The sequence below is a fragment of the Hemitrygon akajei genome, chromosome 13 (assembly GCF_048418815.1).
Source record: "Hemitrygon akajei chromosome 13, sHemAka1.3, whole genome shotgun sequence".
NCBI classification, from domain to species: domain Eukaryota; kingdom Metazoa; phylum Chordata; class Chondrichthyes; order Myliobatiformes; family Dasyatidae; genus Hemitrygon; species Hemitrygon akajei.
In genome coordinates, this window is record NC_133136.1 from 53,921,821 (window position 1) to 53,935,414 (window position 13,594).

Below are 13,594 nucleotides of genomic sequence, written 5' to 3' on the forward strand. Positions count from 1 at the left end.
TTGTCACATTATTTTATTTTTAAAAATCCAAATTATTATTAATACCACGCCTTCTGCGGTAGGATTTTATTTTGTGTCTCAAGGTTATTAGTCCAGACCATTGGGTGTCTACTCCAGAAAAAAGAGCTGCTGGTAGAGAGAATGCAGGGGCTCAGCAAGGCTGTCTCCCGCTCTATAGGGGAAGCCATATTGAGAGCACTAAATAGAGTACACAGGGGAGGAGGTGCATGGGAATCTCTACCTGTCCTAAAAGGACTGCTCTCCTGGCCTGTGGTAAGTGATATCTATATTGTAGTTGATCGTGTCTTCACCTGCATCTCCTCCAATTCCCACACTTATGTTCTTACCCTGTCTCCCGCCCCCCAGGAACAGAGGTTGAGTTCCCTTGGTCCTTAACTTCCATCCTCTCAGCACATTAGTCTTTGTCATTTGCCCTTGCTACAACATGACTTGCATATCTTGCCCTCCCCACCTCTTTCAGATTTCCCCTAGAAATCCCTGACTCACTGGTTCAGTTGTCACTGTTCCCAGCTCCCTTGGCACTTTCCCAGGAACTGCAGGAGGTACAACACTTGTCCTTTTACCCCCCCCCCCCCTCTCTCACCATCATCCAGGGATCGACACAACTTTTCACGTGAGGCAGCAATTGGAATGCACCTCCTGCACATTCAGAGCTCTCTACGTGGCCTTGGTCAACATCGATGTGACCAGGTGAAAACGGGCCAAGCATCTGAGCTCTATCTGCAACGGTCTTCTCGACCACCCCATCGTAAGCCATTCAACATTCCTTGCCACTTCCACACTGACTCTTCTGTCGTTGGCCTCCTCCACAACAGGGTGAAGCCAAACACGAACTAGAGGAACCACATCTGGTATTCCACCTGGGTAGTCCACAACCCAACAGCATGAGCATTAAATTCTCCGATTTTAGGAAAGCTACCTTCGGTTCTTTTTGCTCCCCTTCTGAAATGATCAGGTTCTCTCTCACTCCTTCTTCCCAACCCCACCCCACAGCCCCTGGTTTGCCAGTTTCTTTCCTTTTTCCCATCTGGGTATCACCCACATACTCTACCCACTCGACTCCCTATACTTTCCCGCTAAATTCCAATCTGCCCATATTCCTCCTTCAGTTCATTTCATTCATCACCTTCTTTCCCTACTAAATTCAATCTGGAGTCCTTTGTTTGCACTATTACTGTACTTCACAGTCTCTGTCGCTGTCTCCACCTATCTCCATCTGCCAATCCATACCTCCTGACCTGGATCCACCTTTCGCCCACTAGCCCTTGCCTTACCATCTCACCTCTTTTGAACTAGGGATCTCTCGTTTGCAATCTCAGTCCTGAAGCAGGGCTTCAACCCAAAACACCAATTATCCCTTTGATGCTGCCTAACACACTGAGTTCCTCCAGTAACTCACGGACACGAGAAAGTCTGCAAATGCTGGAAATCCAAAGCAACGCACACAAAATGCTGGAGAAACTCAATAGGACAAAAATATTAAATTATCAGGCCAATAATGTAATTCGAAAACTGAATTCCTTATGCGTATCAAAAGTTTCGTACTGGGAAAACCACCCTATACGTGCATCGGAAAGGATTGCATATAACTGTTATTGACTCCAGTAAGCATTTAAAAACCTCACCCCACTTTTCCCATCCCAGACCGGGATGTTATGAAACTTGCCGCAGCTCTTTTGTAACTGCCGGAACGCCCCGCCCCCGAAGGCACTCTCGGCCAATAGCAGCGGCTCTCGGTGTCAGGTGGTGGCCGCTTGGTCCATGCTCGGGAGTGTGCGTCCGCCAGTCGGTCGGGACATGTCGGATACGCGCAGTGCGGGCGGTGTCTCGTCGCTGGCGAGTGAGGGAAGTTCGGACTACTGCGATGGTGGTGGGATGGTTGCCGTAAAGAAGCGCGAAGGGGTTGCCACTCCTGCGGCAGATCGGGTGGCGGCCGAGCGGCTGTGGGAGGTCCTGAAGCGGTGTTCAGTGGCGGGGGACCGAGGCGCCTTGCAGCTGAGCGGCTTGGTGGACTATCTGCTACTCGGCTTCAAAGCCGGAGGCCTGACTCCCACCGCCGGCTGCCCGGCCCAAGCTAAGGGCCTCCTGGATTGTGGCCGCTGCCGGCAAACTCTTGCTGGCCCGGTCACTCTGCGCTGCGGCCACACCTGGTGCTGGCGGTGCCTCCTCTGGGAACCCCGGTGCCAGCTGTGTGGGGAAGAAACGGCGGCGCCGGGGGTCCAGTCTCAGTCCCTCCGGTCCAACGTGATCCTGAGTCATCTTATGGCCAAGTGGTTCCCGGCCCAGATGAGCCGTGTTCGGGACAATTTAAGACTGGAGGAGTTATTGGCTGAGGGTCGATACCCCGAGGCGTTGGCCTTAGTGGAACAACTGGACTTAAGTGAGTATCAGGACGGGTGCGTGGTCTGCTGCTGGTGTGATGGTGCATTAGTGAATGTAGCGGCAGCTTTTCCGGGGGATCCTTGTTGCTAGTGCATTCGCCCGTTTGCCGGCCGAGAACTGGTCTAATTACGTAACAGTATGCCGACCATACAGGCTTATATAACCAAGGTGAAGTCACTAGCTTTGTGTTTCAGAACAAGTTTGGGGGGGGGGGGGGGAACGCTCGGCAGAAATTCAACCCTTTAGGAGTTTGGTGACCTCTTTTTAAATGTGTAACTTTTTCCTTCGGACTTAAAATGAGCCACGCATCCACTCTCCAGAACGACATCAGTCTGGTTACGTAATCCCTCGCAATTACTTATGAAACAGGGAATTTCTTCACTCGTTGTCGGAATTGTTTACAGTAAAGGGATGTGGAGGCTCCGTCTTGAAATGCGCTGAAAACGAAGAGATTTTCTAATATGAATGAACCGGGTATAAGACAGGAAAATGCCGATTTAATGGGATTGACGTGCTTATGTTCTTGTACGAAGTTTTTGTATTTTCAAACAGTGTTGCTTTCCGTTTGCTGTGGCATTTGTCCCCATCGTGCCCACGTAATCGTTTATGTTGTTATTGCATAATATTTGCTATCATAAGCGAAACAGAAACATTCTCTCTGTATGTCAAGCATTATTGTTTTCGGAAAGATCCGGGTTGGAACCCTGCATCAGTCTATCACAAGGGCAGGAACGGCTGCTGAATGCTCCAGGGTTTAGATGTTTCAAAGGGGACAGCGAAGCAGGTAGCAGGAGTGGGGAAATGGCATTGCTAATCAGGGACAGTATCGCAGCTGCAGAAAGCAAGGTAGTCTGGAAGGGTTGTCTCTGTGGGTAGAAAGCAGAAACAGGGAGGGAACAAAACTACTATTGGGGTTATTCTATAGACCCCCTTTCCAATAACAACAGACACCGAGGAACAGGTCAGTCGGCAGATTTTGCAAAATGAGCAGGGTTCTTGTTATTTGTGACTTCAGCTGAGTGACACCTCCTTGGTGCAGAAGGTTTAGATTTGAATGGAATTTGTTAGGTGTGTCCAGGATGGGTTTCTGACACAGTATGCAGACAGGCTGAGTAGAGGAGAGGCCACCATGGATCTGGTGCAGGGCAAAGGTTTGGAGACAGTGATAGCAACTCCCTGATCTTTACCATAGCCTTGGAGAAGGACGGGAGCAGATGGCATGGAAAAGTATTTAATTGGGAGAAGGGGAATAAATGCTGCAATTAGAGAGGAATTTGGGTTTGGGATATTCAAACGAATATACCCAGGTTACTACAGGAAATGTGGGAAGAGATTGTTGTTCCTTTGGTGAATGTCTGTGTTTCCTCGCTGGCCAGATGATAAGAGGGTGGCATATGTTGTTGCATTGTCTAAAAAAGGGACCAGGAATAACTCTCGGAATTAGACTGCTGAGTCTTATTTCAGTGGTGGGCCAGTTATTGAAAAAAGTTCCTAGAGCCTTGATTTTGGAGCATTTGGAGAAGTCTGATTAGCGATACTCTGCATGGCTTTGTGAGGGACAGTTCATGCCTCCTGAGCCTGATTGAAGTCTTTGAGGATGTGACAAGGCACATTGAATGAAAAGAGGTGGATATGTCTATATGGATTTTACTAAGGCATTTGATAATGTTCCCTGTGGTTGACTCATTCAGAAGGCATGGGATCATGGGAAATGTACAGATTCAGAATTGGCTTGCTCTTAGATGACAGAGGTAGATGGACCGTATTCCACCTAGAGGTTGGTGACCAATGGTGTTCCACAGGGATCTCTTCTGGGACCTCTGCTGTTTGTGAACTTTGACTTGGATGAGGAGTAGATGGGTGGGTTAGTAATTTTGAAGGTGACATAATGGTTGGTCGTGTTGTGGATGGTGTAAAACGTTGTTATAGGTTACAGTGGGACATTGACCCAGATGCTGAGTTGAAAAGTGGCAGATGGAGTTTAATCTGGCAAAGTGTGAAGTCATTCAATTTGGAAGGTCAAATTTGAAGGCAGAGTACAGAATTAATGGCAGGATTCTTAGCAGTGTGGAGGATCTTGTGACCACGTCATAGATCTGTCAAAGTTGTCCCACACGTTGACAAGGTTGATAAAAAGGTGTACAGTGTGTTGTCCTTCATTAGTCAGGAGATTCAGGTTATAGCTGCGAGATAATGTTGCAGCTCTATAAATCCTGGTTACGCCTCAGTTGAAATATTGGTCACTTCATTATAGGAAGGATGTGGAAGCTTTGCATCAGATGGCACAGAGGAGACTTACTGGGATGCTGCCTGGATTAGAAAGCATGCTCATGAGGGTGGGTTGAAGCGAGCTAGGACTTTTCTCTTCGGAGTGAAGGGGGAATGACAAGTGATATAGTAGGGTTGTACAAAATAAGAGACCTAGATGAAGTGGACAGACAGCAGAGCTGCTTTTCTCAGGGCAGAAATAGCTAGTAGAGGGGGCATAATTTTAAGGTGGTTGGAAGAAGCATAGGGAGATATTTTTCCAAGCAGAGTGGTGGATGTGTGGAACGTGCTTCCAGGACTGGTGGTGGAGGCAGATTCATTAGGGGCATTTAAGATTCTCTTAGATGTACACAAAGATGATGGAAAAACGGGGGACTATGTGGGGGCTAGGATTAGATTGGAGTGGGTTAAAAGATCAGCACCATATTCTGGGCTGTAGGGACTGTAATGTTTTATGTTCCATATCAGGACTGAGTGTAAAAGGTTGATGTCCAGTTTACAGTAAGTAGATGATGAGGGATGGTATACAAGTGGAACCGGGTGTGGTAGGAGGTAGCAGATGGAGCCAAGTAGGGAGGGTAATTAATCTAGATAATGTGATGGTGTGGGTAGTAAAAATTAAAAAAAATTCTAGTTGGACTGGTAGAAGTGGAAAAAGAATGTGTGTGAGGGGAGGAGGGTGTTGGATTACCTAAATATTAAACATTATAGTTGTAGAAGTATAGTGCAGATGTTGTCTGTCTGGATCTATTCTGTCCAGTAACACAGAATGCAGGAATGTTGATATCATTAGCCAATGTGTGTTTTTTGTAGATGGATATTTACATATCTGAAAAGTGCCAGGCTTAACAGATGTGCATGGTAATAATGAGAAACATATTTTAAGTAATATATGTAGTTTCTCAATTGTTATAAACGCAATAGGAAATGAAATAGGAGATTGACTTGCTACTCTGTAGTGAGATCTGCAACTGGTCTGATCTTTCACTTAAACATGATTTCTTACTGATGTAATGAATTGCTTTCCAGAATGCAGAAATCTGTCTCGGCCTTGTTAGTGATGGTCTGAGTTAACATACTCAATTTTAAACTGAATTTTGAAAGTGAAGTACTATTCTGGATATTTAACACTACTTCATTTCTTTAGAACCCAATGATGTTGTCTTACTGGGCTACAGGGCTGAATCATATGCTGGTCTTCAATTATTCACAGAAGCAATGGAAGATATAGAAGCTTTGTCTTCAAGAATGCCTGCTTGGCCGGAGGTATATTGTATTTTGCATTTTCTTTTTGGCAACGAAATGTAATTTAGCTCTATCTAAATTAAACAGTTTAATTCATCCCATCATATCTTCTGTAGTTCTGCCTAGTAGGACCTAAAAATTAAAGTAACTAAATCCAAATTCTAAAACACTACTATTTTGAACATAGCCTATTTAGACAGATACATGAATAAGAAAGGTTCAGAGCGATTTGGCCAAATACAGGTAAATGGGACCATCTTTGGTAACTTGGCAACTTGGTTAGTATGGATTAGTTGGGCCAAAGGGCCTGTATCTGACTGTATGAAATGCTGCATTATCTTCACACCTTTTGAACAAGAGAAAATTTCATCTTGTATTTAAAATCCATGCTTCTCCATGAAAGAGCTAAAAGATCTACTGTTGTTTTATGCACTATAATATTTGCCTTTTTTAGATAAAAGACAATAGCTGCCCATTCTTTCTCTGAAGAATGATAATTAGTCTACCTCCGTAACTCTTAAATCTCCCCTGTTTGTCCAGTACACTCACTTGCCCCATCATTGAAATGTTCCCACAACCAATGAACTCACTTTAAGGACTCTTTATCTCATTATCTCACATTCTCGCTACTTACTGTTATTTATTTTTATTTGCATTTGCACAGTTTGTTGTCTTCTACACTCTAGTTGAGCTTTCATTGATCCTGTTAGTTACTAGTCTATAGATTTGCTGAGTATACCCACAGGAAAATGAACCTCAGGGTTGTATACGGTGATGTAGGTGTACTTTGATAACATTTCTGTCCTTGTTGCAATCAAGGAAACTTTAATCTGTAGACATTTGGAAACTGAACTGTTAAGATGCATTGATTCTAAATTGCTAAAGTACACATAATTAAAGCATCATGTCAATCTGCTGTAATGTGTGCCAATATGAAAACCCTTTGTTCAGCTAGTGATCCAAGTGAAACCACCTTGGTTTCCTTGGCTGCGTAAGTCTAGGGAAGACAATCTCCAGCCCCACCAAACTTCTTGATCCCACCCCACACCTCGGTTTGTGTGGATGCTGTGTCATTGCTGTCCTGTCAAAAGTTAATGCCACGAAATAACAGACAGTAATTAAATAATAATTAATAACAGCATGTAATTAAAGGAATTATATTTATGAATCTTAACTGAAGGGTTAATAAAGAATAACAACAAGAAAAGAGGCTCATTCTAATTAAACAGTCAAATGTGCACAAGTTGGAACTCATCTTGAACTTCACTGTCACTGACGCTGTGGGACCTCAGCATGAAAGTGCACACCACCTTTCGAACGTTGCTAGAAATCCATCTCGAGCAGACAGCTTCCCTGCAGGATCATATGCTATGACTGGTTCTCCCCAGTGTCTTCTCTTTTCCTCTCCTCTCGACCAGAAGCCCCAAGCCCAACCTCATTGTCCTTCACCAAGATAACCTGCCGCTGATTGGATGGCACACGTGCCACATCATGCCTTATCTTGAACAATAACCAGATGAACATAGAACAGCGGCTCTTACAAAGCTGCTAAATGAAATACCTCCAGCATAATAGTAAAGATGTGCTTCACTGTGCAGCACAATATGATGTGAGCATTAAATAAATCCTGAAACTGTTCTTTTGTATTGTAATTTAAAATATAGTTATTGGGAGCATATAAAAGTATGTTTTGAATTGTATACATTTTAACTAATCTAGCTAAAGCTTTCTCACTATTTAGATCAAAGTATAAGTAATATTAAGCATTTTTAATGAGAGTTCTAAATAAGTTTTAGTATTGTCATTCCGAATTTTGATCCAAAATTATCTTACAGAGCTCACTGCAGCCTTCACAGTACGCTTTTAAAGATTGTTTGTAATATATTAAGTCTTAGCACTATTTTCAGAAGAAAGTCTCAAATACGTAGTGAAAAAACCAAATCGGTTAATCTTATTTCCTATATGTAAAATACCTTACTCTACTGCTAGAGAATTCTTTAATATATATGGTCTGCAAATAGTGAAAACAAGTAATAAGAGGCCATGATTCAGATTCATTATGCACATGGTTCAAAACTTGGGTGCAGTAATTATATGTACAGTACTGCAGAAGTCTTGGACAAATATACTGTATAGCTAGGGAGCCTAAGACTTTTGCATGGTGCTATAGTAATTTTATGTATTGCACTGTACTGCTGCTGTAAAAAGACAATTTTCATGACGTTTGTGAGTGATGATGAATCTGATTCTGATTATGGGTCTCTGTTATGGACTGAGTAGGAAGGGGGCAGGGAGAGAGCAATTGTGGTTTAGAAAAGTGGGAGGAATTGTTTAGAATCAAATGACCTTGCTTGATTTAGTTTACAGTTGCAAAAGTGTTTGTGAACCCTTTGTAATTCCCAGTTTTTTTTTGCATTAATTACTCATAAACTGTGGTCTGATCTTCATCTAAGTCACAATAATAGACAAACACAATCTGCCTAAACTAATAAAACACAAATAAGTGTACTATTTCTCATCAATACTGAGTACACTATTTTAATCAGTCACAGTCTAGGTTCAAAAAAACTATCTGAACCTCTGGGATAATACCTTTTACAAAAGCTATTCAGAGTCAGGTGTTCCAACCAATGAGACAAGATTGAGGTGTGGGTTTTAGAGATGCCCTGTCTGATTTTATAATTTGTTTTTTGGCATGGCCATGTCAGAGTCCAGACCTTAACCTAATTGAGATGCTGAGGCATGACCTGCAGAGGGCGATTCATGCAAGGTATTCCAGAAATATTGATGAATTGAAAGAGTCTTGTATGGAGGAATGGTCGAAAATTCCTCCTTGCTGTTGTGCAAGTCTGATCAGCAGCTGCAGAAAACATTTGGTGGAGGTTATTGCTGCTAAAGAAGGTTCTACCAGTTATTAAATACAAGGGTTCACATACTTTTTCCAGCCTGGACTATGAATGATTAAACAATGTGTTCAAAAAAGGCATGAAAAGTACAATTGTTTGTGTGTTTTTAGTTTAGGCAGATTGCGTTGACTCATGGCCTAGTGGATAAGGCATTGGTCTAGTGATCTGAAGGTCACTGGTTCGAGCCTCAGCTGAGGCAGCGTGTTGTGTCCTTGAGCAAGACACATAACAACACGTTGCTGTGCGACCACACCGATGCCAAGCTGCTTGGGTCCTAGTGCCCTTCCCTTGGACAACATCGGTGGCGTGGAGAGGGGAAGGCCTGCAGCTTGGGCAACTGCTGGTCTCCCATACAACCCTGCCCAGGCCTGTGCCCTGGAAACCTTCCAGGTCACAAATTTTGAGTTAGACGTCTATTATTTTGAGTTAGAAAATCAGACCACATTTTATAAGTAATGCAGTAAACCAAGTAATTGCAAAGGGTTCACAAACTTTCTCTTGCAATGGTTTATGCACCTAAGACTTGCGCAGTACTGTAAATATTTCACTTTTGAAATAGCTATCTAGAAAGGAAGTTGTATTGGAATTCAAGTCTGAAGTTTGTTACTGAATATTTTATGGCCCAAATTGCAGTAGCCATTGCATGTTAACATCTAAAAGTTTGTTTAGAAGCTGCTTTCACTCTTTTAGGGTTACTTCAGAAAAGCTAGAGTGCTGCGTTCAATGGGTCGGGTTGAAGAAGCCATACAATCACTACTTCAGTGTTTGGCCTTGGATGAAAACTTTACTCCGGCTGAAGTAGAAATGGAAAAGGTAATGTTCTTCTGCGGTTTTAAAGACTTCATGGTTGGTATTGATTGCTTTGTTTTGGTAGTTGATGCAGTAGTTTTTGGTAGTTTTTGAGGCACTGAATTCCTGAATATTTATGGATGATTTAAATGAAGGCAACATATAAATTTATAATTTTGGTATGGATGAAATTTTCTTTTAAAGAATATGTATAACAACTTCCGGGTTTGTGTGCTGGAGTTTGTACATTCTCTCCATGACAATGGATTTCCTGAGTGGGTTTCTTGCATGCCAACTTGTAGCTATAAATTGCCCATTAGTGCAGTTTAATGGCAAAATTGAATCAGGAGTTGATGGGTATGTACAAGGAAAGAATAGATTGCAGGAATACAGGGGAAATAAGGAGCGGAAGAACACAACTAATGGGATTGACTTGTTATGGTAGGTTGTGTCTTTTATAATTATCCTGATTACTCTGAGATTTGTAACATTGTTTATTCACCAATAGATTTTATCTCATTTGCTGACACTTGGTCCTGAGAATGTCAAAGAGGGATTACTGCACAGCAGGAATAAAGCTTTAACAGTACAATTGTCTACTGCTGTCGGCTGCTGTCAAATTCTGCCATATTCAACCAAGTTGAAAAATGAAGTGAGTTTTTTGATAATTTTTTCCAAATTGTTATGCTTTAATTCATTCAGTTTTATTTTGATTTTTTTTTTACAATCTAATCTTTCTGCATTTTAATCATTATAGTATTTCACCAATATTGGTTAGTTGTTAATTGGTGCACATCAGCTGATTGTACTAATAAAATTCCGTTGTAAATCAGCAGATACCAAGCAGCGGGAAGGGAGAGCAAGTATGCCTGGACCAACCAGAATTGTTTCAGTCTCCACTTTCCATGCGGAAGACTGTAGGATTACAAAGGGTTCCTTCGGCTCCATTGTTTTCAAGTGAAAAGAAAGCGGTTAACATGAAAAGAAAACTGTCTTCCAGTGATCAAGAAATAAAGGATACCGTCATTTGGAAGAATAAACACCAAAAACAGAGTTTGTTATTACTTTTATTTTACCATGTAAATTTACAGATCTTGTGCTTTAATGCAGCTTTAAACTAGACAACTCCTTTATGTGTAAGAGTGCAATTAATGATCTCTTCATATCTGACTAGTAACTGCTTAATTAATAAGTGATCTTAAAATTTCTTAATATCTTATGTAACTATAGCATCAAAACAGTAGCAAGGTGTAATTTTTTTTGATGTCTTTAAACTTTTAGATTACGATATGATTGTGGAAATGAAATGTCAGCTTGCACTCATGTCCTCTTGCTCTAACACTCATAATCTGGGAAAGCTATTGTTATGCAAATCACTTAAGATTTGAGTAAACTGGATTGAAGCATTTAATTATTGACAAATATTTTTTCTGAGATAGTGTGGAATAGGCTCTTGCAGTCCTATGAGCGGCACCACCCAGCAACCTCCAACAGCCTTGATTTAACCCTAATGTAATCGTGGGACAATTTACAATGACCTACATGGTCGTTGGACTGTGGGAGGAAACCAGAGGATCCAGAGAAAACCCACGCATTCCACAGAGACTCCTTACAGAGGATGCTGGGATTGAACTCCGAACTCCATCCTAAGCTGTAGTAGCATTGCACTAACCACTACGCTACTATGGTGGTAGTGGCATCCATCGGTCTCGAGAGACCATGGATCTGTGCCTGGAGTTTCCAAGGCCCAGGCCTGGGCAGGGTTGTATGGGAGACCGGCAGTTGCCCAAGCTGCAGGCCTTCCCCTCTCCACGCCACCGATGTTGTCCAAGGGAAGGGCACTAGGACCTATACAGCTTGGCACCGGTGACGTCGCAGAGCAATGTGTTGTTAAGTGCCTTGCTCAAGAACACAAACACGCTGCCTCAGCTGAGGCTCGAACCAGTGACCTTCAGGTTACTAGTCTGATGCCTTGCCCACTAGGCCATGCGCCAGCACTATGGTACCCCATAATTAATATGTAATACAAGATAGTCCTGTTGAGCTGTAAAAGAGAATTTTGCTTAGTCAAAAGCTTAAACTCTGTTTTTATTTTTTTACTTGTCCTTATTTAGATACTGAACAACTGTGCCATTCGTTTTCTGAGAGTATACTAAGAAAAGATCAAATAGATGTGTCAGACTTTGAATGTTCTCTTTGCATGAGGTAAGAAATAGTTACTGGAAATAACTATGACATGTCAATATCTATATTATAAGTTTTAAGCACATGCATCATAACTGAAATGAGTATTCTCAACCCTCTAAACAGGTGCTCACATACTGTATAATTCATACATTTTATGATTGAGTTTTTGCTTGAGATTATGACGTATTTTTGATCTGAAGTTACTAATTATAAGATGATTTGTAGTTGCTCTAAATTGTTTTGGAAATTTTAGCTCCCTCTGGCTTTGCTTTTGCTTTTTTTTTAAATCAAAACCCTTACCTATCCGTGATATTTATTTGTCTCTAAACACTTAACTCTAATTTTGTTTTTGAGCATTTCCTTTTGGTAGGCACTCAGACAAAGTTATCATTCTTTGACATTTATTAGTCCAACGTGCTTGTGTTTGGAGAATAGTTATAATTGGTATTGGATTTGCTAATACTTACCCCAATTAATTTCCAATTCTATAGCAACTCACTTTCTTGGACAGCATAGTAATGCAGCTCGTACACCTGTTGCCACAGCTCAAGCAAACTTTCATCTTGACCTCCAGTTCGCCAATGTAGTTTCTGTGTGCTCCCTGAGAATATGTGACTGCATCTCTACAAATGTGCAGTTCAGTAGTTTATTTGGCTACTCTAACTTTCCCTAATTATGAATGGTCAAATCTGGAAAGAATTGACAGGAATGTGGTGACGAATTGGTAAGAGAAAGTTAGTGGGGGAATGGCATTGAGAACTTAAAGCTGCTTTAAGAAAACATGGAATGGAATATATGAAGGGGAGTGGTGAATATACCCCCTTTGACAAAAGCATTTTTGTTCTACCTGGAAATTTCCTATTGCTCCATTGTATTCTGTACTCAATGCAGTTTTTTTTTTTGATTTTGACTTTAATGCTTGTGGAAAATTGTGCTATTATCATTCATTTCTCAACTCCGTCTGGATGGATTCAGTCTTGACACACCCCATAAAATTTCATTGTCTAAATGTAATCCTCGTATTTTGGCCTTCTTTCTCTCCCTATCTCTTGTGATCGGATTATTGAATGGATTTTGCTAAACCAAACCCCAATCTTGCCATGCAACAGTTACATGTGGAGTGGAGTATTTATGTGTAGAGTTTTGCCTCACTTGGATTTTTTAAAATTTGCATTTAGTTTGTGGTTTCAATAAGGAGCAACTAACTGGGGTTCAATAATTGTTACCAGAGTTCAAATCCTACCACAGCAGCTGTGGAATTCTGAATTTAGTTAGTAACTTGGAATTGCAAAAACCAACTGCACATAGAACTGTTCAAGATGTGAACCATCTGCCTCTTCATCTGATGGTCTTGTATGACACTTGATCCACAGAAATGTGGTTAAATCTTAGTGTCCTCTGAAATGCCTTGTCAAGACACTGTTGTCTCAGGGGGCAATTGTGAATAGACAGTAATTGTTATTGACATTGACATCCAGATCCCAGAAAATGTAGAATGAAAAACTAATACATGCAATATGAGGTTCTAAATTTACCTTTTTTCTGAATTTTGATTTTGGCAGATTGTTTTTGGAGCCTGTCACTACACCGTGTGGCCACAGCTTCTGTAAAGGCTGCTTAGAACGAAGTTTGGACCATAGCCCAATGTGTCCACTATGTAAAGATAGTCTAAAGGAAGTAAGTCTAACACCATGGTATTTGTGTCTTAAGGCTTTTATTTAATATTAGATGTCATTTGTTTAAGAGAAGGATGTACATATTCTTTATTGACAATGTATACTCTCAAATTCCCAATG

At 41.5% G+C, this 13,594-nt stretch overlaps 1 protein-coding gene across 2 annotated transcripts in view; it reads left to right on the forward strand.

The window, feature by feature from the left end:
- Nucleotides 1-1,775: 1,775 nt before the first annotated feature.
- The window catches only part of lonrf1 (LON peptidase N-terminal domain and ring finger 1), a 32,137-nt gene continuing 20,318 nt past the window's right edge, over nucleotides 1,776-13,594 (forward strand). The window contains exons 1-7 of one of the 2 annotated variants that reach the window (XM_073064608.1): nucleotides 1,776-2,401; nucleotides 5,819-5,937; nucleotides 9,513-9,635; nucleotides 10,120-10,263; nucleotides 10,445-10,664; nucleotides 11,726-11,816; nucleotides 13,361-13,475. In XM_073064608.1, the coding sequence (XP_072920709.1) occupies nucleotides 1,783-2,401; nucleotides 5,819-5,937; nucleotides 9,513-9,635; nucleotides 10,120-10,263; nucleotides 10,445-10,664; nucleotides 11,726-11,816; nucleotides 13,361-13,475 (1,431 nt within the window). In that variant the 5' untranslated portion in view covers nucleotides 1,776-1,782. The remainder of the gene's footprint in view (nucleotides 2,402-5,818; nucleotides 5,938-9,512; nucleotides 9,636-10,119; nucleotides 10,264-10,444; nucleotides 10,665-11,725; nucleotides 11,817-13,360; nucleotides 13,476-13,594) is intronic. The other variant, XM_073064609.1, reaches the window with a different exon arrangement.